Source organism: Trichinella spiralis (assembly GCF_000181795.1).
Source record: "Trichinella spiralis strain ISS 195 chromosome Unknown Scfld2, whole genome shotgun sequence".
In the NCBI taxonomy this organism is placed as follows: domain Eukaryota; kingdom Metazoa; phylum Nematoda; class Enoplea; order Trichinellida; family Trichinellidae; genus Trichinella; species Trichinella spiralis.
The window spans coordinates 640384-665732 of NW_003526941.1; the positions used below are offsets into that span (position 1 = coordinate 640384).

The 25349-nt window shown below is 31.9% G+C and overlaps 7 protein-coding genes across 7 annotated transcripts; 1 reads left to right on the top strand and 6 right to left on the bottom strand.

Moving 5' to 3' along the window:
• Nucleotides 1–45: 45 nt before the first annotated feature.
• Tsp_02608 (14-3-3 protein zeta) lies at nucleotides 46–2478 on the bottom strand. Its single transcript, XM_003378886.1, has 6 exons — nucleotides 2373–2478; nucleotides 1609–1978; nucleotides 1160–1283; nucleotides 722–885; nucleotides 489–584; nucleotides 46–427 (listed from the first exon to the last, which is right to left on the bottom strand). The coding sequence occupies exons 2-6, from the start codon at nucleotides 1903–1905 to the stop codon at nucleotides 356–358; spliced, it is 753 nt and encodes a 250-aa protein (XP_003378934.1). The 5' UTR covers nucleotides 1906–1978; nucleotides 2373–2478; the 3' UTR covers nucleotides 46–355.
• Nucleotides 2479–5988: 3510 nt separating this feature from the next.
• On the bottom strand, nucleotides 5989–9422 carry Tsp_02609 (mRNA-capping enzyme). Its single transcript, XM_003378887.1, has 12 exons — nucleotides 9359–9422; nucleotides 9181–9290; nucleotides 9002–9102; nucleotides 8840–8949; nucleotides 8022–8109; nucleotides 7832–7964; nucleotides 7684–7755; nucleotides 7455–7619; nucleotides 7014–7085; nucleotides 6852–6952; nucleotides 6651–6717; nucleotides 5989–6168 (listed from the first exon to the last, which is right to left on the bottom strand). Exons 1-12 carry the CDS (start codon nucleotides 9420–9422, stop codon nucleotides 5989–5991), a joined length of 1263 nt encoding a protein of 420 aa, XP_003378935.1.
• Nucleotides 9423–11157: 1735 nt separating this feature from the next.
• Tsp_02610 (thymus high mobility group box protein TOX) lies at nucleotides 11158–12144 on the bottom strand. Its single transcript, XM_003378888.1, has one exon. It carries the CDS (start codon nucleotides 12142–12144, stop codon nucleotides 11158–11160), a length of 987 nt encoding a protein of 328 aa, XP_003378936.1.
• Nucleotides 12145–15831: 3687 nt separating this feature from the next.
• On the bottom strand, nucleotides 15832–16944 carry Tsp_02611 (putative leucine Rich repeat-containing domain protein). The gene has a single exon (XM_003378889.1). The coding sequence runs from the start codon at nucleotides 16942–16944 to the stop codon at nucleotides 15832–15834; it is 1113 nt and encodes a 370-aa protein (XP_003378937.1).
• A 736-nt stretch (nucleotides 16945–17680) lies between these two features.
• Tsp_02612 (conserved hypothetical protein) lies at nucleotides 17681–18924 on the bottom strand. Its single transcript, XM_003378890.1, has 4 exons — nucleotides 18845–18924; nucleotides 18231–18384; nucleotides 18062–18116; nucleotides 17681–17721 (listed from the first exon to the last, which is right to left on the bottom strand). Exons 1-4 carry the CDS (start codon nucleotides 18922–18924, stop codon nucleotides 17681–17683), a joined length of 330 nt encoding a protein of 109 aa, XP_003378938.1.
• Nucleotides 18925–20381: 1457 nt separating this feature from the next.
• On the bottom strand, nucleotides 20382–21416 carry Tsp_02613 (protein asteroid). Its single transcript, XM_003378891.1, has 4 exons — nucleotides 21229–21416; nucleotides 20941–21081; nucleotides 20695–20859; nucleotides 20382–20643 (listed from the first exon to the last, which is right to left on the bottom strand). The coding sequence occupies exons 1-4, from the start codon at nucleotides 21414–21416 to the stop codon at nucleotides 20382–20384; spliced, it is 756 nt and encodes a 251-aa protein (XP_003378939.1).
• A 1301-nt stretch (nucleotides 21417–22717) lies between these two features.
• Tsp_02614 (DNA polymerase eta) lies at nucleotides 22718–25130 on the top strand. Its single transcript, XM_003378892.1, has 8 exons — nucleotides 22718–22815; nucleotides 22959–23469; nucleotides 23527–23630; nucleotides 23692–23820; nucleotides 23868–23991; nucleotides 24048–24095; nucleotides 24179–24366; nucleotides 24431–25130. The coding sequence occupies exons 1-8, from the start codon at nucleotides 22718–22720 to the stop codon at nucleotides 25128–25130; spliced, it is 1902 nt and encodes a 633-aa protein (XP_003378940.1).
• The last annotated feature ends 219 nt before the right edge of the window (nucleotides 25131–25349 follow it).

Genomic DNA, 25349 nt, shown 5'->3' on the forward strand with positions numbered 1-25349 from the left:
AGAAAAAAAGATACCTCAATGAATAAACATTCAAAATACTTCACAAACGAACTGCTATTTATTTAGCATAGGAAATGAAATTTTTTTTTTTAAAATAGGGACACTAAAGAAAAGAAATCGAGTGTTTTGACGAACTTTTTCTAAAGCAAAAACTATAATAGAATTGAAAACTCAAGCTGAATATAAAAAAATTGAAATGGAAAAATAATATCGGCAAAACAAGGCGACAGATATGATGATGATGATGATTTCTTATAAATTTTGGAGAAAAAAAACAGTTTCAGGCCAAACAAAAATAAATCTCATGATTTTACAGACACATGACGACAAATAAGGTGTGAAGTGATAAGTAAAGCTACTGCCCAGCGGCTGTATCTTGATCACCCCCGCCTTCGCCTTCATCACCACCTGCGTCCGTTGTCCACAACTAAAATAGGAAATATGAAAATGTATGCAGCATAAATGGAATCAAAACTTTCTCTTCTTACAGTCAAATTATCCCTCAGTAGCTGCATAATAAGAGTGCTATCTTTGTACGAATCTTCATTCAATGTATCGAGCTCGGCAATGGCGTCATCGAAAGCCTTAAAATTTCAACTGTCACAGTTGCGTTGACAAACAAACATAAAAGATGAGTCATCATTAATGAATGACACAAACAGCATCTAGTCACCATTGTTAGAAAAAAAGTAAATCATAAAAAAAAGTCTGAATCACTTACCTGTTTGGCGAGCTGACATGCTCTGTCTGGCGAATTCAAAATTTCGTAAAAGAACACCGAATAGTTCAAAGCTAAACCAAGTCGAATTGGATGAGTAGGCTGCATTTTGGATTTCGCCACGTCAAGAGCTTCTTGATAAGCATTTTGGCTGTTTTCGACTATATCTAAAGAAAGAAAGAAAAATATATATATATCATTCAGCTGCATCCAATTGTTATAAATAGCCAATGCTTTGCACTGTTCGGACAGATGATTACAACAAAAACTACTCAATGAAAAGAAAAAAACAGAAAGGACATTTCATTAAAATAAAATCAAAGTACTAATATATAAATATAAATATAAATATAAATCATAAACAAAAGCACATCGACAAAAAAACGCTCTAGAATGAATGAAATAAAAAAAATCAATAAGTAATAACGAAAAACTACTTACTAGTGCGGTCATCGCCAGTCGCTACTTCAGCCAAGTAGCGGTAATAATCGCCTTTCATTTTCAAATAGAAAACTTTGCTTTCTGGTGTAGCCGCCTTCGGAATCAAGTATTTATCCAGTAAGCCCTGAAGAAAACAACTGTTGTCAGGCACTTCAAAAGCATGAACGAGAGAATATGAAGACCAACAAGATAAATAACGTAGTAAATGGGAAAGAGCACGAATAAAGACAGACAGAGACACAAGCACACAAAGCTCATTGATTGATTTTCTCAGCTTACAACTAAATAAATTGCATTCATGCAGTATTGAATGTAGATATTCTACACATCAGAAGAACAAGAATTTCACGAAACATAAATAGAGAATAAAATGTGTAGAATAAAAATGAAGCAAAACTGCACAGCAGACAATAAAGAAGAAGCAAACAAAAACAGACAAACACACTCACCAAAACATCATGGCAAATATCGCGCAATTCTTTTTCGACTTTTTCACGATATTCGCGAGCCATTTGCTGTTTTTTCTCGCTTCCTTCAGTTTTCTGCTCAATGCTACTTATAACACGCCATGAACTGCGACGTGCACCGACCACATTCTTGTAAGCAACGGACAACAAGTTGCGTTCCTCGTTGGTCAGCTCAGCTCCAGTTTCGGTGACTTTCTTCATGGCCGCGGCCATATCGTCGTAACGTTCCGCTTGCTCTGCCAATTTGGCGCGTTGAACTATGTCTTCCTTTTCGGTCATTCTGTTCTTTTATCCACGAAAATATATTCACAACACAAATCAACCAGACGATTCTCCTTTATACTTCTGGGAGCTGCAAGAAAAAAAAACAACCAACAATTAACTAAAGCACAAAGAACAATAACGAATACTGTAAAACAGCTGTCGTGTTTGTGTAGGGATGGAAGACGGCTAGGGGGAGGGGATTAGCTTATTTTATTGTTGGAATAAATTCAACAGAAATGATCAATTTGAAAGTGAATTTGATAAACTTAATCTGAACAACGTGCACATTGCACAAGGGCGAGCGAAATTCAAGCACTGGCTAAAAATGCAACAGCGATGAATCACCAGAACGCGCAGAGAGCAATTGAAAACAACAAAATCGGACACTGACGGGCAAATTAATATTGTTCAATAATAAATAAATAAATAAATAAAATATTAAAAACAAAACAACAATCACGACATCAAAACACACTGCTTACTTTCAGGACTGTAATCTGCAACAAGCTCGAACTTTCTCCCGCGGACCGCACAGTTTCGCACGAATCGTCAATAGGGGCCGTCACAAACTGAAATTCCTCTCTCCCCGTGGTGCACAACGCGAACGCATCAAACCTGAACGCACTTTACATGTCGACAACTGCGGGGGTCGTCGTAAACAATTTGACTATTCTACGTTGAAAACATGTTAAAAATAAAAGCAAAAAATGTACATTCGTTTTTAATATTTATTTCAATCAAAATAATGCACAAATTTGTTCAAAAATTAAAACGTCTTACTGTAGCTTTGTGTCTCAAGGTTGAATGATCGATCGACCTAGTTGTTGTTGTGTTGCTTCTTGGTGAAATGTTTTTCATTCGCGTGTGACATTTGTTTTCTTTCACCTCTACGTTCGCTGACTTTCGTTGTGCGGTTTGTCTGGCCGTTGCCAACCTACAGGCAACTGTTGTTCAACTTACGATTTGACAATTTACATATTGCAAAGCAAAACAGAATTAATTTTATTTAAATTTATCATTTGTCGACTTTCAATTTTTAAAGCATTAAGTGAATTTGAATTATTTAACAAAATACAATTGTGAAAAATGATGATTTTATTTTTTTTGAACGATAAATAAAGTTGATCTCTTAGTAAAAAAGACGAGTGAATATACTAATGATTAACAGAGCTGAGAAGATACAGTAATCATGTTGGGTAAAACTGAAAAATGAAATGAGAATTTTAGCATTGTACATTTTTCATAGATGTTCAATTGAGCAAGTAAATTTTCATTTGGTTTAAAATGAGTTTGACCATTATGTTGTAATTTGATTATTCATTCACTCACAGCGACACATTTATGCTAATAAAAATGTTGTTAGACCAACAACGCTAATAGCACGAAATGTAGTGGATGAAAGACAAAAGTACATTTTTATGTTTTTTAATAATATTCGGCAGTAAAATTTTAGAGTGAAAAAAAACCAATCAGTACGTTTAAATTTACGCTTGACATTTTTTATTCATTGATTTTGTAAATTTACTGGTCAGTTTTTTTTCATTTCAACTATACAGAGAAAATGGTCATTTGTGTTGAATAATTTCATTTCCATCAGTTACTTTTGGTCAAATTGAATAGTGGAGAATGTGAAAAATGATTTTTTTTAATTTTGAAAAAGAGGAAAAAGAATTTTTTACCATTTCAGATGAAATAAATTTGAAAATTTAAATTTTTATGACAATTGATGTCCAATTTACGCCAGACAAAATGGCAATTTACGATTCAGTATTGATCATATTTGAAGAAACTACACTTCCATTTTATTGATTTAGGGAAAATTTAAATAATATTGTTACGGTGAAAAGAATTTGAAGAAAAACTGTTCTTAGTTTTACTTTTACGTGCAAATGACGATAAACAAATTAATAAGTAAATTATTATTATTATTATTGTTGTTGTTGTTCTTTATGATAGACTTTTGCAGAAGAAGAAAATAATTTTATAAAATTTGAACCACGAAATTGACATGCAATAAAGCAAACAGCAGAAGAACAGAGCAATGCTTGTCGCTTTTCCGCTTCTTTCCAATGTTGCAATAAAGCAGTGTTTGACAATGACGTAAACAAATTGTTGTTCGACAAACAACTGATGATGATGATCACAATGCAAAGAAAGCGCTGCCGATTCAAACACAAAATGCTATTTTTGAAAATGAAATTGTTTCCCCACCAACAATTTCTATTACTGTTGTTGTACAAATTTATGGGTCATTTGAAATATTCAAAATTGTAAAAACATAACATATTCGAAAAAAATCGAATTTTTGAATTAAAATTTTCTTCCCCTTTTCTTCATTCTTTTTCAAAGCAAAATTATATATGCTTGGTGTGAAGCAGGCGCAGTATAATAAGACAACTGACGCTTTGGATTGGCATCATTTTCTACGAGGCGGCGGAATCTTATAACGACGCCAGTCGTTTGCTCGAAATTCAAGCAATAAGAAAGTTATCGCTGTTCATAATTAGCAATCTTTATTCACTTACAAGCTTCATATAAAACAAACAACCGCAGAAATACGCTCTCGCCTGGCTAGCATGTCAAATCCATCCGCGGGCTTCAATTATTTACTCAAATATAAAATGGTGGTGAAATCACACGCGAAACATGTTTTCCCTATCTTCCATATCATCAATCATACACGAACATGTTCAAAATTATTCTCCTATCGCAAACATGTTTTCTTTCAAGAACAAAATACATAAAACAACTTCAAAATTCAATTCATATCCATATTTATCAACTTTTCGTTTCTCTTCAGCATCAACAACTGCAAGATTTGATGAAAAAAAACTTTTATTTTCATACTATTAATTTTTAATATTTTGTGATATTGTGTTTCTATTTTTTTAATTAAATTATGCATTTTAATGTATGAATAATAAACAAAAAGAAAACAAGTACTGTAACAGACTGTATTGTTTCTATTTTTACAGTACATCGAAGGAATAAACTTTAATTTGAAATGTATAGGAATTGTTGTTGATGTTTTTTTTTGAAGAAAACAAGTTTTGAGTCGATAGCAAAAATTGCACTATTGCATCGACCACTGTTGAATTGATAAGTCAATGTATCAAAATTACACTTCGTTTTATTCACTTATGTGAATTGTAAAATTTTTTTTTGAATACGGAAATTCTATTCTACATTACAGTAAACTAACCGGAAAACCACTTTTGGCATACACAATCTGCCAGCAGAAAATCCCAGCTCAAACCAGCGCCGGTCATCAGCATAGTCGTCACAACCTATTCCAGTCTTTCTGTGGTCAATCGATGCTTTTTATCATAATTGTCAATCAATAAACCAACCACTAACCGCCGGTCTGTCAATTCTTTCGATTGTATAAAATCATTTTCATTATTGCTGTCAAAGCGATCAATTAATTCTCCCTTCTTTGCAAATTACACATTAAATCAAATCTTTCTTTCTTTTTTTTGCGCATTATGACTGCTAAATTTTATTTTTCAAACTATCCTACAATATTGCTTTTTTACTTCACTTGGATGTAAAATTATTGTGAAAAATCACTATTAAAAAAAGCATGACAAAGCTAATTGCACGATCAAAATGTTAACTTGCAATTTCGTCATCGACAATCAATATATCGTATCACATTAAAAAGGTCGGTAGGAATGTTCTTTCACAAATTTCAGCAAATCGCTCTGCGTGACCGGAAAACGGATACTTTCTTTCACCGCTAATAATAAAAATAAAAATTCAACAATTTCCCCACAAAATACAGATTATGCAAGAAAAATTATTATTGTTATTATTATTATCACTACTACTTTGTGCATATTATCCTAATTTAAAAAATGTCTTTTTTAAAAATTATTTCATTATTCATTAGCATACTATTCCAAACTAACTCTACAGTAATGCAATTACCATTTTCATGTTAGACAACCAATAAAAAATCTACAGTACACATTGCATAGTTAAAAAGAAAAAAAATCGAATGGGATACAATTATTAAATTAAAAACGTTACAATTAAATTTAAACACAACTTAATTATTTCAAAAATAATTTTGCATAAATCAACAATCCGACTGATCTACATAAAATTGATATTTAGTACAACGAAATGATAAATAATTTGACCATTCACACCTTGAGCAGTTTGATAAGAATTGGGCGAATCCTTATCTGTCCGTTCTCTCAGAAACTTCCAAGCTCCATCCGCCACAGTACACTCGATGATTTTTCCATCGTATTTCATCAAATCTTTGGTCATCTGAAAAATGAATTTCTTTTTTTCACACCAAAACAACCAAAACGAGTTCATCAAATTGGTAAGTAAAATCAATTTTTACAAAATAAAAACATTTTCAAAAGTGTATTAGGTGAAAGTAAAGTTGCAATTTCATTAACAAACAACTCAATACTTTTATTTGTTCTATTTATACAATTATAACAACCACTTTAACTATACAAATTTAAACCAAAGTAAAATATACACGTGGCTCTTCACATCACCTAATATCTGATTATTATTAGTCACATTATTATCAATAACAATGCCATTTTTTTCAAAATTAATCGCTGTTTACTTTTTTGTATTACGGTACCTTGTGTCAGCATTGGAAAACTGCAATATTTTACTTATCCAAATGAAATCATCACGAAAATTTGAAAATAATTTATTAATAAACTTTATACATAATGCACGAAATGTACAAAGAATTTCCTTTAAGTCGCGTTAAGAATTAAATTTACCTTTATGTAATCAAATGGCGCGTGCAAACCAGTAACCATGAGATGACCGATCAACGTTCCCAGACTACTGAAAATTAAATCATCACATATAAAAACTGAATATTCTTTTAAAAACAGTTTACACATTTAAAATCAAGATTATAAAATTGCACAATTCGTTACAACTGTAAAAAACAAAAGCTTTACTAAAAAATAACTCACCCTGGTCGAGTGTCTTTTTTAATATGCAACAAAAAATCGACTGAATTCAACTCAGGAGGCTTCCATTTCAAAAGTTTCGGACTACTTCCACCTCTGTAAGGCTGTGTAAAACGAAAAGTCAAGTTGAAATAACAAAATCAACACTGATTCTTTTTTGCATACATCATTCACAGGTTGGAACACAACTCCGTCGGTTTCGTGGAGAACAGCTTCCAAAAACTTGGGACCAAGTAGCTGAAAATATTTTTTTTCGTATAATAAATCTTTCCCACAATAATCATGTCAATTAATCAACATCATCAATGAGAAAGTGAGTTAATCAAATCATCGCAAAATCAATAAATTAATTACGTTCCAGAATGTTTATTAGATTATCTCCAGTATGGAAATTAACCTTTTTTCATGGATTAAAAATAAAAAGCAGAACAAGCGTATATTTGATTATTTGATTAATTTTCATATACTGTACTTTTCGCACAAACAGTGAAACACCACTATTAATGACAGTCAAATTCTCTTCAATAACAAAGTTAATAGAATAGATAAGAAGTTAATGTTATGAGAAAAAAATTCATAATTGAATTATAAAAAAAGTCTTTTCACCTTTTCAACACAGGATATGTCATAAAAGTCTTTTCGACGAACGCCAAACGGTTCCCTGGACTTGTCTAATTTTCCTTTTTGAAGAGCCAGATTGCGAGGATCAATGATTTCTTTTTGAATAATCCTTTCTCGATCATAATAAGAAAGATTCACCACCGATGTGCCCTAAAATTCTTAAGTTATAGCTCGACGAAAAGCAATATAGCTCCTCAGGTTTTACTAATATTACATTGATGGCCATAACGTCATAAATGAGGTAACGTGGATATATCACACCATTCAATTTGTCTAATACAAGTTCCTGAAAATATAATTCATAAAGTCCAGGTGATATGTTAAAACTTGTTATTATTGAGAATTAAATTTAACGAACGTACGCCATCCACTAAAGTTTGTTTCGGTGATGCTGATAAATCGGGCAGGAAGAAGCTTAATCCAGGAACGGAGAAAATATTATTTTTACGATCGATCATGAAAACGGCGTTTTCATTGTCAATTAACATCATGTATCTAAGATTGAAATCAAAAATTATTAACAAGAATAGCATTATTACATATACTGTTTACCGAGTTCCATCAGCTTTCCAACTAACTTTATACAATTCTTGAGCCAATAAATTGATATTATTGCGATCCATGGACACTGGCTGTGCTCCTGGAAACGCTTTCCTAAACCATGTATACATTCTAATGTGATCCCCACAAATTTGTAAAATATGAAACGACGATAATGTTATAAGTTTTTACCCATCGTAATGACAAATATTGCCACAGAACTGTTGTATGCGACGTATAGTATCATGATCTGTTACCTGGGTTGAACTGGGTATCCCGTTCGCGTATGCAGCCTTAAATAATTAGAAAAGAAAGAAACTCTTATCTACTTCTTATTCAACTTATCTATTTCAAATTAACATTTACAACTTTAACGCTTCCAGAAGTTTCACCCGTCTCTTCCTCCTCGACTGAAATATAAATGAGTAAAAACATTTGTAAGAATGGCATTAATAAATATCGTACCCCCTGACCAAACTGGCAAAGTTGGTGCTATTGGCGTTGCCTCTTCTTCATCAAATCGCTTGAAAATTTCATCTAAATAATCCTGCTTGTATATACCAGGTGGGCGTGCACGTGCAAATTCGCTAGCAGCAGCATCAATGCTAAAAAAAGACGTAAGCTTCACAAATTTCTTAAATAATAGCATTTCCTTTTCTCATGAAAAATTAAGATAAGAAAATTTAGCTTCAATTAAGTATGTGAATTGAAGAAAAGTCGCTAAACTTACCTCCAGTCATTCACAACAACCAAATATGAGCAGATCAAAAATCCCGTGCGGTTGAAACCATGGGTACAATGAACAGCTAAAATCTTTCAATTAGATAAACCTTTATAATAAAAGCTAACACCTATTATGCTGCCTGGGTTTAATTCCAAATGCTCTTGGCATAAATTCACAAATTCATTGACGGTTTGTTGTGAAGGGCATTCTCCAAACCTGACAATCTCAAATGCAATAAATACTGTATGCGAATGAATCTAACTGTTACCCTTTGCAATTTATTTTCTTGTAAACGACACCGTGACGTTCGATTTCATCCCTGCCGTAAAACCTTGTAGTGTTTGTCAAATCAATCCACAGTCCAATTGTCTAAAAATGTATTCATGAAATTTCATCATAAATAAAACTCAAAATTCTTCTAATTTCAAAAACAATAAACGTCATTACTTTATCAGAATATTCGCTCTGCAAAACCATGTTTGGCGTAAAGCGGTGCTCTTCTGGCACAGAGTCATTGTATTGGGCAGAAAGTGGAGTTTTGAATGGCAAAAAAATTCCTGAAAATATAACTTTGAAACATTTAACAATTCAACATGTGAAAATTTAAACTTTAGGAAAAACGTACCTGCAACCAAATCCCCTTTGCGAGGGCATTTTAACCATCTTGCTGGTGGACCCAATTGTGCCATCTTGAAACAGTCTAACTGCGACAAAACTAAGTTAAAATCGGTAGCTATGATGCACGATAAATTTAATAATAAAACATAATATATAAAATAAGATATAAGGCTCGTATATATATATTAAAGATAAAATATTTTTAACATTCAAACCAAAGGAATATTACAATAACCAGACGAGGCAGTGATTCATTTTATACATTTACAATTTAGCTAATTTCCAAACCCATAATTTCAAAGGTATGCATCCGCTGAAAAAACATTATGCAGAGAAATATTAGAACATTATTACCAAAACCTATAACAGATACATAATTATTTATTAAACCTAGCCAACACTGTTAATAAATATGATTTAAATAAGTTCTAGCGGTTTGGATTAGTAGCTTGCTGACGCGACGTAATAGAACATTTTTCTCAAAATAACGTGTCTTTGTAACTTATGAAGTATAATAAAATATAAATCTGGTATATAACTCATGCATTACAAAAAATTTCAAAGTTATAAGCATTAAGACTTACCTCAGTCGTATGAATAACAAGTGAGCTGTTCCTATAAAAATACAGATATGGAAAACTGCTCTATTATTTAAATGTTATTTCAGAAATTGTAATAATTATAAAATTAACAAAAAAATTAACAGTAGTACGTGCCTCGTCTTCCAAAATGAATTTACTTGTGCTACCATAAATAGATAATCAAGCTCAAGTTAATTTTACCAAAATCAGTAATAAAAATAATTACAAAATAGATGTTTATTTCTACTTGAATAATAATATAATAAATTTATAACCTGAAATATATTTATTTCAGATGTTATTTCACGCCATTTATTGATCCTTGCTTCTTTTTATTTAACTTAACAGAATATACAAAATTGAATAGTTTGCATTACATTTTTTTCGGGTGTTTTTTAAAGATATATTTATAATATTTTTTTAACTGTTATTAATTATAAGAAATGCTAATAGTGTTAAAACTTTATTTTAAACAAAACGGATTTTGTCACTGTTTTATTTTATTCATTTTACAAAAAAAATAATAATCATAATTTATTTAGGTATAAATCGTTAAACAGTAAAAACATTAAAATAAATAAATAATATTGCATAAATTTTTCAAAAAAAATCAGTAAGTTTATTAATGTACAACTGTAACTTACTTTTTGTGACGTAATTCTAACTGCTTCCTCAATGATTTTTATTGACCTTTTGAGTTTTCAAAAGTTTGACTTTCATTCATCGATTACCTTGATATATATTTAAGGTTTACCTATATTTTTGACACAATCAGTGAAAAAACGGTTGTAGTTCTTTGAAATAAAAAAGCGGAACATGCATGCAATGAACAAAATTGATGTAATAAAAAAAATTTTGAACATCTGACAAGCGGTAAGCTTTTGTAATATAACATTTACCATGCTCCAGAGCATCTGGTATTAAAGGTCACCTAGAAGATGAAATGATGCTATTTATTTATTAATTAATGCAGCTGTTACGATTGCTGCTTGCATGTTATCAGCTATTTTGTACGTATAGTGCTTTATAATTAATTATTACTGTATTACATTTTGAATTCATACGTGTAGTTAAGTTCAAATATAATATAAAACAACAAATCCATGCAACATAAAATTGTTTATTATAAATAAAACAAACAAACAAGTGAATATAATAACGCAGTTATGAAAAATAAAATGGAAATTACCGGGTAGAAGAAAAACTGTTTGTTTGTAAAAAATTGTCATTGACCAATATCGTTGGAATTGATGTAGTGAGAAGATGGGGCGTAGGTAGATTGTGAAATGAGACTAGCAAGCGTTTGAGAGCCGAAATTGGCGTAGGTATTTTGATTATCCACACGATCTTGATCAGATTGAACGAGCTGTGAATTATTCATCTGTGGGCTATAATCGTCGGCAATGTCCGGCTGAAACACTTGCACTTGGACATTGCCTCCAGTTGACAACAAGTTAGCCCTATAAGCAGCGCACTGTTTCAAATAATCCTTCTTGGCCATTTCGGTTTTCTGTTTGTACGCATTCTTGGAATCAGCAGCTAAATTATCCCACATGGCGGCGACAATTTTCGACACTTCACCAAACGTGGCATTGGGATTCTGGCCTTTGATAGTTGCCTGAGTGTCGCGGAAGAACAACGCGTATGCGGATACGGGCTTCTGCGGTTCGTTTGGATCTTTTCTTTTATTTTGTCGACGTTTCGGTGTTCTCGATTTTACAACGGTCATCTTCGAAGTCGGACTATTTTCATAAGTCAAATTCTTATGATTCGACAACAATCCACTGGTTTCATCCAACACTGTAGGGGACGTTTGATAGATGTTGTTGATAAGGGGTAGAAACGTTGAACAGCCGCCGTTGTTATCCAAATGTTGTCCAACATCTTGCTGTTTCTCATTTCCATTGAAGAAAAGATATTCTTTCATTTCACTTGTATTTTGATTATAATTGATAAAATCGGAATTATTATTCATACAATGACCATAATAATGCTGCTGTTGCGTTGGTTGTAACATTGTTGTTGTTGGTGGTGTGGTTGTGGTTGTCGGTTCGTAAAAATAATTTCCCGTGAAATCTGTAGTGCGAATAGGATTGGAATATGCAGCAATGGTGGTCAGAGTTGTCGAGTCATTATTATTCACTTCTTCTGGCTTGTAATTCAAATAGTTCATCGTATTTTTGCACAGTGAATATCCAATGTCCACAAGCATCGACTGGACAATCTTGTCTGAATGCTGTCGGTCAAGAATTAAAATACAGAAAAAAAAGTAATAATCTCAAATAGAGGAGAATAACAATCGGCTGAGCTGGCCTGCGTCCAGCGGTCCCGGCGCTGACGTAAACTGAGACAAAGGCTCAAAGAAGACTACAGAAAATGGGATGGCGCAAGAGGACCAATCAGCCAATCAGCAATTCGATGACCCTGAATCGGTAAGGCTAACAACAAGCACGTGTTTTCCGTGCGACCTTTTGAACTGCCAGTTGAAACAATGTCGCAGATGTCGTTTTCGCATGTCCACATGTCTGGAGCTCATTATTTCCATTGCATCACACCAGACTATAGCTAACTAGCTCCTTCTTTCTTGCTTGGAAGAAGAAATTGGCAAAAAATCAGAAAAGAGACAATAGGGAAAAAAAGAAAATATTCATATTTGGAAAAAATGGGGAAAAAGACCAAAAAAAAACTTTAATTTGTCTTATTTAAATTATTTTTGCGTTGTTTTTTCAGTAAACTCAAAACTGTCTGCAAGGTCAAATGAAGTTTTTTGATATTAATCTATTTCAATTCATTCAACATCAGACATTTCCACTATTGATCAACTGAACGAGAACAAAGAAAAAATTTATTGAAATAAAAAACAAAAGATGTTTTTTATAATTAATTAAAAGTAATTTTTCCTTTTCCTCATAATTTAAATTTTTACTTTTCCTTTTCCTTTTGATATTGCGGCAGTTGGTTGTTCTTGTGACTGAAACTTGCACGTCAATCATTTTCAGCTAATTGCACTGAAATTGGACGAAAAGCCTAAAACGACAACAGCTGTTTCACCTAGCATCTGGAAGATTTCTTTATTTCGAATTCGATTTGACAAACAAACAAAACAGCTGTCCAATTTTTATTATGCAAAATGTAAAAAATAAAATAAAATCGAGGCTATTCAACAATGATATTGCATGTTTGAGATTTGAACAATTTTGCCAAGGTTATCTACTAAGCGGTGAATTGAAAAAATGATATTATTGTACATTTGAAAGTGATTTTCAACAAAAACTTATGATGAGCCGATTTCAAATCAAGGAAGCACAGTGCATTGAAGAAAAACCACCAACAATCAACTGTTATTTGATATTAATTTTATTAAAAATTTTAATACGATGAAAAATATTTCAATTGTTCAATCAATTTAATTTTCCACTCGTTTTCGTTTGAATTTTGCATCTTTAATTCTTAATTATTAATTACTGTAATTTCATTAGAAAAGTACCATTTTACTAATTTGAATTGTTGTTTCAAGTGGTAATAATTAATAATTATTATATGGTAATATAATAATAATTACATAAGAGATTTTTTTTAGTATTAATAGTTTTTAATTTTAGCATTTCTTTTTATCAAAGAAGAAACGTTCAAAATGAAAACAGTCAATAACATTATTGATCAGCAACTTTTGACAGATTGGTTAATTATTAAAAAAAAACAATCATTGACAAGGTAAGATTAAAATTTATTTCATCTAGCCCAATTTGAATAGAAAACACGTGTCGCGTGAAATATTGCAACGTGATTTTTTTCAATAAGCATTTATGATTGAAATTCTGCAGGCATTTTTTAAATATTAAGATTTAAAAATAAAAAAAGTTTTTCTCTTGGTTCCAATGTGTAAATGCTAATCAACGTTATATTAAAACCAACTTTGATTGTTATCTTTTTTCAAATTATGAAAATGAATGTTTCATACGCAAGTGGTAGTAGTGGTTAAGTTCGTGTTATGTGAAAAATGCACATAGATGTTGAGCATTGAATTAAAAATAATTTTTTTGAAAGAGCAAGGAAGTTTAAAATACCAAATGAATTCGAAATATTTGCCAAATGCGCCTTGCTAGATTGAAGTGTCTAAAGCAAATTAGTGAAGAAAAAAAAGTATTTGTGAATTTACTTGATGATGACATTGCGCACTGAGTTTGAAAGAATTTACAAATTAAAATATTGAAATACTTTAATATTGTACCTATATATATTTTTTTAATGTTTAAAGGGAAAATTTGTAATGAAAAGAAAAATTCCGTTTTTCATACTGTATTACTTTGTCTGCGTTTTAATAAGGAAAACCATTGGCGGAAGATGAAGTATTATTTATAAATATTTGAAAGCATTTATCAAATTTAATGAAATTTAAAATGGCTGAAATATAAAATATGCATGTATATAAGAGTGAAATTTTTTTAATATGAAAATATCAATATTCCTTGCAGGATAAAAAAGTTTGTGTAATTCAAGTTTTGATTAACGACAAATTACTCAAGATTAGTTTCGTTTCAGTACTATAAATGCGGTTTTCTTCTACGCTTTTAATTAATTGTAAATCAGGTAACAGAATTGTACGAAGGTAATCAATTAAATATGAGTTAGTTTTTCATGGATTGCCATTTTGTCATAATAACAAGATCAAAAAAATGTCAGAGAAAAATGTTAATGCAATAGACGCAATTGAATTATGTTGAATGTCGTTATTATCAAATTATAATCTGAAAATTACCGTCAGAATATAGAATAAATGACTTAATATGTGTAGCAATAAAATTATTTTAAAATGAAAGTTCAATTTGAGGAAAATAAGTTTTTGTTTTCACAGATATTTACATTATTCCAACGAGGAAGTTGTATTATTATCTAGAGCTAATGAATGTCTGTTATTTAAAGGTTAATTATGCAAACTGACTATGACATGAGGGCAAAGTGTAACAAACAGTTTTCTTTTTATTGAACTGTTCAACAAATGAAGTAGTTATTAAGTGGCTTTGTGAAAGATTTTTCATAAGCATTAATTAATTAATTATTTACTTATTTATTTGTCACTTGATTTGTCAGCATTTTAGATAACATGCATTCCAATTATTTTGAAATCCACTTCAAGTTTATGGAACAGAATTGCGAGGTTTTTTTTATTATATTTAAATTATTGTATTTTTACAACTTCAGAACAAGATGTATTGTTAAGGGAGATTAAAATAAATAAATAGCTACTATGTATAAATTTTATGCTGCTTTTAAATGATTGCAGAGAAGACAAAATTACACAGATTTATGGTGTAAGAATTTTTCGAAAAATAAATTCAATAAAAGCTAATCATTTTTACATACAATTTTCTAATGCACTTACAGAGTTTTGCTAAACGGTTCAGCTGGAGAACAATGTAGTCTTTGAATATTATTTTTATTTATAAATTATTGAGCACTGTAAGAGATGTTTGATAGTTGGGAAATTTTGCAAATGCGAAAATTTGAGATATACCTTTATTTCTTTTTTATTAGCATTATTTCGAAATGTTGGACAACATTGAATGAGAAGCAGCGGTGAAGACATGCCAGTACGGTTGATGAACAAAATTGATATTCACGTGAAGAGATTTTGTGAACAGGTAAGAAAAACAAAGTTGATCAGTTAAGCTAAACGGCAATGGAAATCAATTTTTCTTCAACACAAACGGCTACGTAGAGAACAAATGCTCTGTTTGCCGATTTTGGCAATTGGCTGGCTGGTGTGTGCATTGGGTCGCATGAGCCTTTTCAAGGGATCAATTTAGATTAAACGATTGCTTTAAGGGTCAATAGAAAATGCAAACCGAGTGAAGTGGGAGATATGAGAAGGAGCCGGAAAATGTTAATTAATAAAGTTTTAAAGGTTTGTTGCTTTGGCGACATAGCCCAGCAGAAATAGCTTTGCAAAAATGGTGAACAGTGTATCTTTAAGCAGAGGTGAGGCGGAATTAGCATTAGCAGCGGTTGAACAACTCAATTCTGCGGTTGGGACTTTTTTGAGCGATTGAAGCAACAGATGACTAGGCGATGCACTGTAACATTTGAGCAGCTCGACGTCGTCAATTTTTGCGCTTGCTCTTAGCCACTCTAAATAGGCAACTGCCTTGCAATCACAATGAAAAGGATTCTGATATAAGCTGACAGCACAGGATTCAGGAAGTTGACTCACCAAACGCATAAAGTTGACGTCAATACGGACAAATGCATTACGACTGAGATCCAAACGGACCAGCTTCTGCAAACAAGCGGGTTCCAAATCTAATACGTGCAGATTATTGTCTGCTAAAATTAGCTGTTTCAATGCCGGCAATGAGCAGGTCAATCTGGGAGGCAACCAATCTAGATAGTTCCAACTCAAATCCAGATGCTGCAGTTCACAAAGTTTAGCCCGTTCCAAAATCGACTGTAGCAAACCCAACTGCTGTGTTACGTTCATTGGAAATCGAAACGCTTTGCGCAGTCGCAAGCTTTGTAAACTTTTCAGAGGTTGTAACAAACGTACAGCAGCCGCATCGAGAATAATTTCATTGTCCGTTAGATCCAAAAATCGCAAATCAGGCATGCCTTGAAAAGCGTCCGGATCCATGTTGACAAAATAATTGGCCGATAAATTGAGCGCAATCAGTCTCGGATGGTTGCTGGCCGGACCAAATACATTTGTCGGCAAATGGACAAAATTATTACCCTGGAAGTTGACAGATTCCAGAAAGGGAAAGTGAATTTTTGAAATTTGAAGAAATATATCAGTATCTGTAAATTGACCATTTATACATTCAACAGCTACGGCGGTACATTTGCAAGGTAGTGGCAGTACTCCTTTACATCCATTGTCTACCTGAGAAGAAGATGTGAGGCGATTGCCACTGCCGCTAGCGACTGACGCAGATGCTGCCGTTATTTGTAGAACATCCCATTGAAAGGTGATCGTGTACAGTGTCAAAATCCAGCGATTGCATATTTCAGAGATCATGATGTCATTTCAAAAGTACGGTCAATCTCCATCATTCTACAAGCAGTGCTATTAGCGGTGCATTGTAAAACATGTGAATGCGTGCAATGGGCTGAGCTGGACAGGGATCGGCAAACGTGGAAGCGAGCTTTTCAGTCGAGCCGATCGATTTCCGCTTGCTTTCTCTTCCTCAGCTCTCGTTCACTTACTCTGTCTCTTTCTCTTTCCAGCTAGCTAGAGCTAGCTAGTCTCGTTTCTCCTTGGCCATTTCCAACTACCGACAGCAGCACTGGCAAAGCACGTCAGCTAATTCGATCGATGAGCACGTGAATTTTCTCTACATATAAACAAAATTTTATAGACTGTTTTTATTATATACATATATATGCATATGTGTGTATAATACAAGATTTTCTAATAATTTTATCATAATTTTATCGAGCAACAATAAAATAAAGGAAAAAAGCAACAACAACAACAGCAACGAAACTGAAACACTGAAATTTCTCATTTTTACATATTAAAGCTTTCTGACACCGCAGGTGCCATGTGCATGTGTAGGCAGACAGTGAAGTGTATAATGATTAACTGGTTTGGGTAAATTTTCAAACAACAATCGATTTAAAGGATCAATCATTGTGGATCAAATCAAAAATTCATTGTTTCATACACCGGGGAATTTGCCTAAAACCATCTAACATAACCCACTGTTCAACAGAGGTCGTTTAAAGCCGTTTATGAAAAATCGATGCTAAAATTAATGCAGTAGAAAAAGGAGCCGTTCACGATGCATCATATCTTAAATAAAATCATATTATATGTATATATGGGCTGTTTTTAAATTGTTTTATATTTTTTATTCAAAAATGTGAATTTTTACAATTTTTTTACAAAACTTATTTTTTGAAATGATAAATATGTACATTATATTGCTGTTTGTTTTAATCATATTATTAGCAGTGAGTCAATTGCCTGGAATATTGCGTTTAAAATCTTTTACTATATTTCACTTTGCTATTATTTTTAATCGTCAATTAAAGTTGAATAATTGAAATATATTATTATATGTATGTGAAAATAATTTCAATGTTTAAAGTAATAGTATATGATTCTTTTATTGTAGCAACTGTAAAACTACCATGACAACCAATGCTGACACAACCGCATACCGAATCCAAAGCTGAACAGCAATGCTAAATATAATGAATGCAGCGAATAATTGTGAAAATTCTAATCATACCAGTTACGTTTTACGACCAAATTTCCAAAAAAAGTATGCATTTTATTCTACTTATATAATAATATACAAGTTTTATATTATTCTCATTGTAGGTTTCAACCGGCAAAGTTGAGATCGTTAATTCACAACAAAGTGTTGGATATTTTATCTGACATGTATGAATATGACTCAAATGTAGCAGATGAGAAAGCGGAAAAAATTTCACTTGAAATACGGAAAAGCTTAAAAGGTAAGAAAAACAATCAATGCAAACTTTTCGTTTTATCGATTTGATGATTTCGCATTTTAGAATTGAACTTAGATGGTTACAAATTTATCGTGGAAACATTAATTATTGAAAGGCGATGTCAAGGAATTAAGTACGTTTATGAATCTCTGTAGAATCTTTTCATTTATTATAGTAATTTTATTTTATTTTTTCAATTTATTTTTATTTAATATGTTTATAATGGAAATTTTGTGATGTCATGATAATGATGTAATTTTATGTAATAATTTTAGCATTGTATCGCACAACTTTTGGGATTTGGACACGGACAACTGCATCAGCGAAACTATTTATGGAAGTAATTTTATTTGTATGGTAACAGCACTTGGTATTTTTCATTATTAATGATTAAAAATGTATAAAAAGGTTTAAAGCATTATTGATCAGTGTGAATCCATTAGTGTTAAATGTACCGGTTCAACTGATCATTCATTAAACAAACACTTATTACATTTTCATCATTACGTGAAATATTTATATAAAATAGTGTCATGCTCAATTAAATGGACAACAGTTATTATTATTAAAAGCATTTATTAAACTTAATCAAATTATTTGAAATTTTATTTTCAATTGAACGACTCAATTTGTTACTTCAGAAATAATAGTGAGTAGAAAGTTTCAAATATGATATTGAAATATTGACGTAAAAGCAGCATTAGCATTAACAGAATGTAAATGAATGCAAAATCTTTGATTTTGCTGATTTTTTGAAAAAAATATCAAGCCAGTTGTAATAAAGCAAAGGATTCATGTGACTATTTTGCTTAATTAATTGTTTCATTTGTAATATAAATTTTTATTATTTTTTAAATTAATAACAGAAATAGAGAAAATGTCAAATTTTAGTGCTATTAGAGAAAAAAATTTATATGTTGAAGCTTATATGAAATGATCTGATGGATGGGATTATATGATTAGCATTATGAGTTGTTATGCTTGTTTAAAATCGAACTTCAATTAGCCAAATGATGAAAACTTTTATGACAGTTTTTAAAATAATAAAAGCATTTTACAATTAAATTTATATTATTATTATTAGGGATATTTTTTTTTATTCGAAAGATTTATAATTTCATGATGCTCAAAGAATAGTTTAAAATGAAGGAAATTTCAATGCTTTGTTTTGCAAACTTCTTTAGCATTTCATTCAAAACTAGAATTTTTATTTCAGTTAAACTAGACCAAGTTGTTTAATGGGTAATTTATTTATAAACTATTTCATAATTTATTTTTGAACCATTTGACGATAGTATTATTTTATTATTATTTTTGGAAGTGCGAAATGTCAAAGTGAATGAAAGTAAAATGATTAATGAACAAAGTTGAAAATATCGACTGAAAATATTTCATTTGAAAGTTGTGTAGTGGTGCAACAAATAAGTTGCAGTAAACAAATGCATAAAATGAGCAGTAGTATATGCTAATTCTTTTTAGAAAAATGAAATTCACTGCATTTTGCTCTTTGCTCTTAGAAAGTAAATTTAGTTGCAAAAATTTCAACTTTTCAAGAAAGTAGAATCCAGTATGCTTTTGTAGTTAATTTTATGAAAGCTTTGAAATTATTTCGATAAACGAAAGTTTATAAATCAAATGTTTTTATTGAAATTACAGCTACATGTATATAAACCAGTGATAATTTGTATTCATGCAAATAACAAGTGTTTGATGTTTTGTGCATACTTGGTAGATATTTCACTTGTATTTGGAGTAATAAGTGAATTGTAGAATCTTAGTTTTATTGATTTCTTTGTTATATATTTTATTTGTTTAGCAAAAGTTAATCGAAATGCAAAATCATTATTGTTTATTGTTGTAATAAACAATTGCATAATTTTTGAAGTTAGGATAATTTACTGCTCTTGTATAGATGTACATTGGAAAGCAATTTCAGTGTTGAACTACAGTTAAATAAGCGATATTGAAAAATAGTTGAAAAACTGAATGAAACTAGCCTTGTAAAGCTCGAGTACCACTGATCAAGCTTCGCATATTCTGGCATATGTCAGCATTTTGACGCATTCTTTGACAAAATTTTGGTATCAGTCCTTCAATTATTCTTTTTATTGTTGTCGGAGGCTTATTGCCACTTCCCAAACAGTTCAACAATTCATCAGTGTACTTCTGCGCGTTGGGTTCCAACTGAGAACACGCACACTCGACTACGTTTTTCTTGATATTATCAAGTTCTGCCTTACAATTTGGAGTCAGTCTAAAATAACGTTTAATGTAGTCATTAAAAACTGAAATTCTGAATTCTTACTTGGCACTGCATGTTTCTTTTGCTTGACAAAGTTCATTGATGAAATTTTTAATCTGTCCCTTGGCGCTGTTCACTATGGGAGTGAGGCAGTTTTCTGCTTGTTGGCGATTGGCTGCTGGACAGACATTCGGATTATTAGCCATGTGCAACAGTCGACTTAATTTTCTGTAAATGAAAATGCAATATGAAATTTGAATTAAGTTTTTTCAAAGTATATCTTATATATATATATATATATGTTTTTACTTTTGTCCAGACGGCAAACTGAATGGAGAATGTTCTCCACCTGGAAGATTCCTCAAAAACAGATCAGGAAATGAAAATCCTGGTATCTTATTTTTTACACATCCTTCAACGCTTTTCCCAAGATCTTGGAAAACACTTTTTCTGCATTGACTTTTTTGGTTACTACCGACGGCGAATTTATCAGCAGGAGCATGACAACCAGCTCTGAATAAAATAAAATAAAATATTGCATCGTTTGATTGAATTCAATAATCAGCAGTGTATGTATGAATGTCAATATAATAGTACTTATCAAAGCAAGCTTTAGCTTCGTTTAGCTTGGTTTGCACATCGGCACTACGCAGAAAGCTGTTAAATGTGTTGGACATGCAATTTTTGAATTGTTCAAATTCTCCATTACATGCTGCTGATGCTTGGATTTCGGTTATTACAAAAAGAAGTGATAAAAGCAGAATTAGAAGCGTGGCACATTGCATGGTGTTGAATAAATTGAAAATCGTCGACTTTTGTTTGCAGCTTTCAGTGTTGTTGTCTTTTATAAGTGAATTTAATAATTTAAACACAACAAGAAAACGAAAACTGGTACAGTTGGTACAGTTATTGAAAAAGACATAAATAAGGAGAAATTGTGGCTAAACCAGTCGCTTTTCTGTTTCAAATGCCTTCATCGTTTACCCTATTTATTCGTCTGATTGATATCTCGCACAATTTTGAAAATCTAAACTGTTCGCTTAATTATTTTGATGTTTCTTCCTTCAGTTTATTTGTAGGTTAATGTGAATAAACCGATTCAACAACTGACAATTTTTTTCAACTGGCTAACATTAGCATGTCGGAATAGTTTTTTCTTACATCCTACACCTTACTGATTTCAGTTATTTATTGAACAATAATGGGAAATTTCTAATCGTTTAGCAGAGTACATTAACATTAGAAAGTAGAGGATGTCAATTTGACAGAAAAACGGCATTTATTATTTGCAGTTCTTTCTTTGCATATCTTTGTTGTATATTTGCAATAGTAAATTAATGGCAGTAATGTTGTCGACCAATTCAAATTGCAGAAAAACGTCAATTTTCCTTGACCACGTAATACTTTGATAAAACTTTTTAATTTGAAAAAGTAACTTTCACTTGACGAAACATAATTAACAATCAAATTTCCGTTGTTTTCATTCGTTACCGTTCAACGTCAGGTCTACTGATACAATTTTAATCCATTTTTACCGTTAAATTTCCCAACAGTTTTAAATAAGAAAGCTGAATATTTTATTTAGAAAAAAAAATCATAACTTCAGTTTATTTACGACGATTTTCCCAAAAGTGAAATCATATCCATTACTTTTAATTTGTTCAAACTATTCTGCGTTAACTTATTCAGTCATGTAATTGTTAAAGTTTTCAACAAAAAGCAATGAATCTCATAATACATTTATAATTTTCCCTGAATATATAGTACAAATTATAGTTTACTTTTGAAAACTTTCACTGAAATTTAGACTAACAATAATTTCTGCCACACTATTCAAAATTAATTACATATATATGTGATCTGTATGTTTATGCACAATGTATTACTTCACATATATTTTATGATAAATTTTTTATTAGAAATGTTACATTTATTTAATCGTTTATAGTATAAATGCACTAAAATATGCAAGTTTAATTGTACTTGAATGTATTTTTCAGTAGGCGTATGCTACAGTAAGCATACATTGAACTTTCCGTGGAGGTAGAACATGAAGTTTGAAAAGCGTATTGTTGCGCTTATAGATATGGATTGTTTTTATGTTCAAGTGGAACAGCGCAATAAACCGGAACTCTGGGGTAAGCCTGTAGCTGTTGTGCAATACAATGAATGGCGCGGAGGAGGGTGAGTTCTTTTTCAAACGATATTATCATAATTTAAATGATGTTTCCCCGTATTGAACACTTCTTAAAGTGACAATATTTGGTTATTTGTATGGTTATGCGAGCAGACTGAAGTTGATGAATAATGATGTGGAAAATTTGTAGAATTATTGCTGTCGATTATGAAGCTCGTCATTATAACGTAAAACGTGGTATGCGTGGGCAGGATGCGTTAGCTGTTTGTCCAGAAATACATTTAATTCAAGTTCCTACACAACGAGGAAAGGCAGATTTGACAAAGTACAGAAAGGCTAGTGAAGAAGTTTTTCACGTGTTGTCTTTGTGTGATGCTGTCGTAGAAAGAGCGAGCATTGATGAAGCTTATCTAGATTTAACTGCAATTGTCAAAAAAGAGCTTCTCGATATGAGAACAGAAGGCAGATACATTGCTGAAGATGCACTAAAAGATACGCATCTTGCCGTGAAGCATGATTCTATTGAAAACATTGAGGCTCTTATCAGTTTGGCAAACTCTCTGATGCGAAACGATATTATCGACGAGAATGCTGAGGGAATTGTATTGCATGTTATAGGTGCTGTGTTAGTGAATAGAATTCGTAAGCAAATTTTTGAAAAAACTAATTTTTATTGCTCTGCTGGTATTGCTGTTAATAAGGTGAAAGAAAATTTCTAATTCGACGTAAAGTTTCATAACATTGAAAATTAATTTTAGATGCTAGCAAAATTAGCCTGTGGACTTAACAAACCAAAACAGCAGACAATTGTATTACCTTCTTCAGTCGCCGAATTTTTCTCAACTGTCCCTATACGTAAAGTGTATGGAAATTATTTGCAGTATTTGTGATCTTTTTTGCATTTATAAATATTTAAATTTTAGTAGAAATCTGGGCGGAAAATTGGGTTACAAGATTACGAAGCATTTTGAAATTGAAACAATGCGTGAACTGGCCAATTTGAATCCGTCGTTGCTTGAGAAATTTGTTGGCGAAAAAACGAAGCTAGTGCTGTTCAGTAGATCATATTTTCAAATAAATAAATCCATTCAATTTATAGGAATTGGCTTTTGGAACTTTGTTGTGGTATTGATAGAGATCCAGTGGTAATCAGACAGTTGCCAAAATCTATTGGTTGTAGTAAGAATTTTCCTGGTCGAAATGCTCTCCGATCTGTCAACGACGTATCAAAGAAAAGAGAATGTTTTTTTCTATCATGCTAATTGATGCGCTTTTCCAGGTTCGCCATTGGACACGACAACTTTCAGAGGAACTCGAGGAGAGGCTGGTTTCTGACAAAATATCTGTAAAACAATTTCACTTGAATTTAGCACATCTCGGTCGATAGTACAAATGTTATATTGCCTGTAGAATTGCCGTATTGCAAAATCTTTAACGGTAGGAATTCGAACTGAAGAAAAGCCAGAAAATGAGGCAAATTGTCACAGCAGCAGACAGACATTTTTGCGCGACTACAGCGCTGAAGTGATTAGCCAGGACGCTTTCGGTTTGATTCAAGAATTTAATACAAATTCGGCAAAACAATCTTCCATCTGGTTGTATATCTTTGTAATATTGTTTTCCACTGCTTGTTTGCAATGCGGAAATGAATTTACATTTCAGGAAGCCAGCTATTACAATGTTGAGCATGTCTGCTTCTCGGTTTGAAGATAGTGTCGATTTGGATTCGAAATTGATCACAGATTTTTTTAAACCTGCATCAACGACACTGTTGGAATGTGAAAATCAAGCGAAAGATGAAGATTGTTTTTCGAATGCATACGATTCGAAACCTTCGTGTTCTAAGCACATGATGCAGTTGAAACGCGTGTTGCGTGGTGAACACGATTCGCACAGAAGCTTGCCACTGGATGTCCAAAATGCTCCTGCGGAACCAATGTTGTCAGTGGCTGAGGCAAGTGAAAACTTTTGTGAGAGTGGTTTAAATATTTTGAAATTGGAAGAGCAATCAATTGATGTGTCTAACGAGAAATCGAACAGCACCTGTGGAACTGAGGAAGGTAAAATTTATGAAGCTTGTTTTTCGAAAAACAAAAATCCCGAAACAAGTTACGATCGCTTGATTCCCAATAATTTTGCGGATATATCTGAAGATGTGTGGAAAGAATTGTCGCCTCGTACGAAATGGGAAATTAAGAGTTATTATAAAGCTAAGCTTAATGGAAATCAGTCGATTAAGTCAAACAAACGATTGAAGGGAACATCGAAAATGAAAACCCAGAGCATTGCGCAGTCGCAATCATCCAAACCTGACAACTGTGGTTTAATGAGATATTTTTCTCGTCAAGGAAAAGATACGTGAAATCGAAAAGTTGTTGATTAATTTTTGCGTTCATAAAGTTGTTGCGTCTGGTGAGCTTATTCTGTAAACTGTGATCATGTCGATTCGATTGCTCTGATTCGAACACACACGATTTATGCGTAAGTAAATTATGTCGGTAAATTTGAATTTTTTGAATTTAAAGTTCAGTTAACTTTGTATTATGCGATGCATTTTTCTAAACTATAAGCTCCAGTTGTT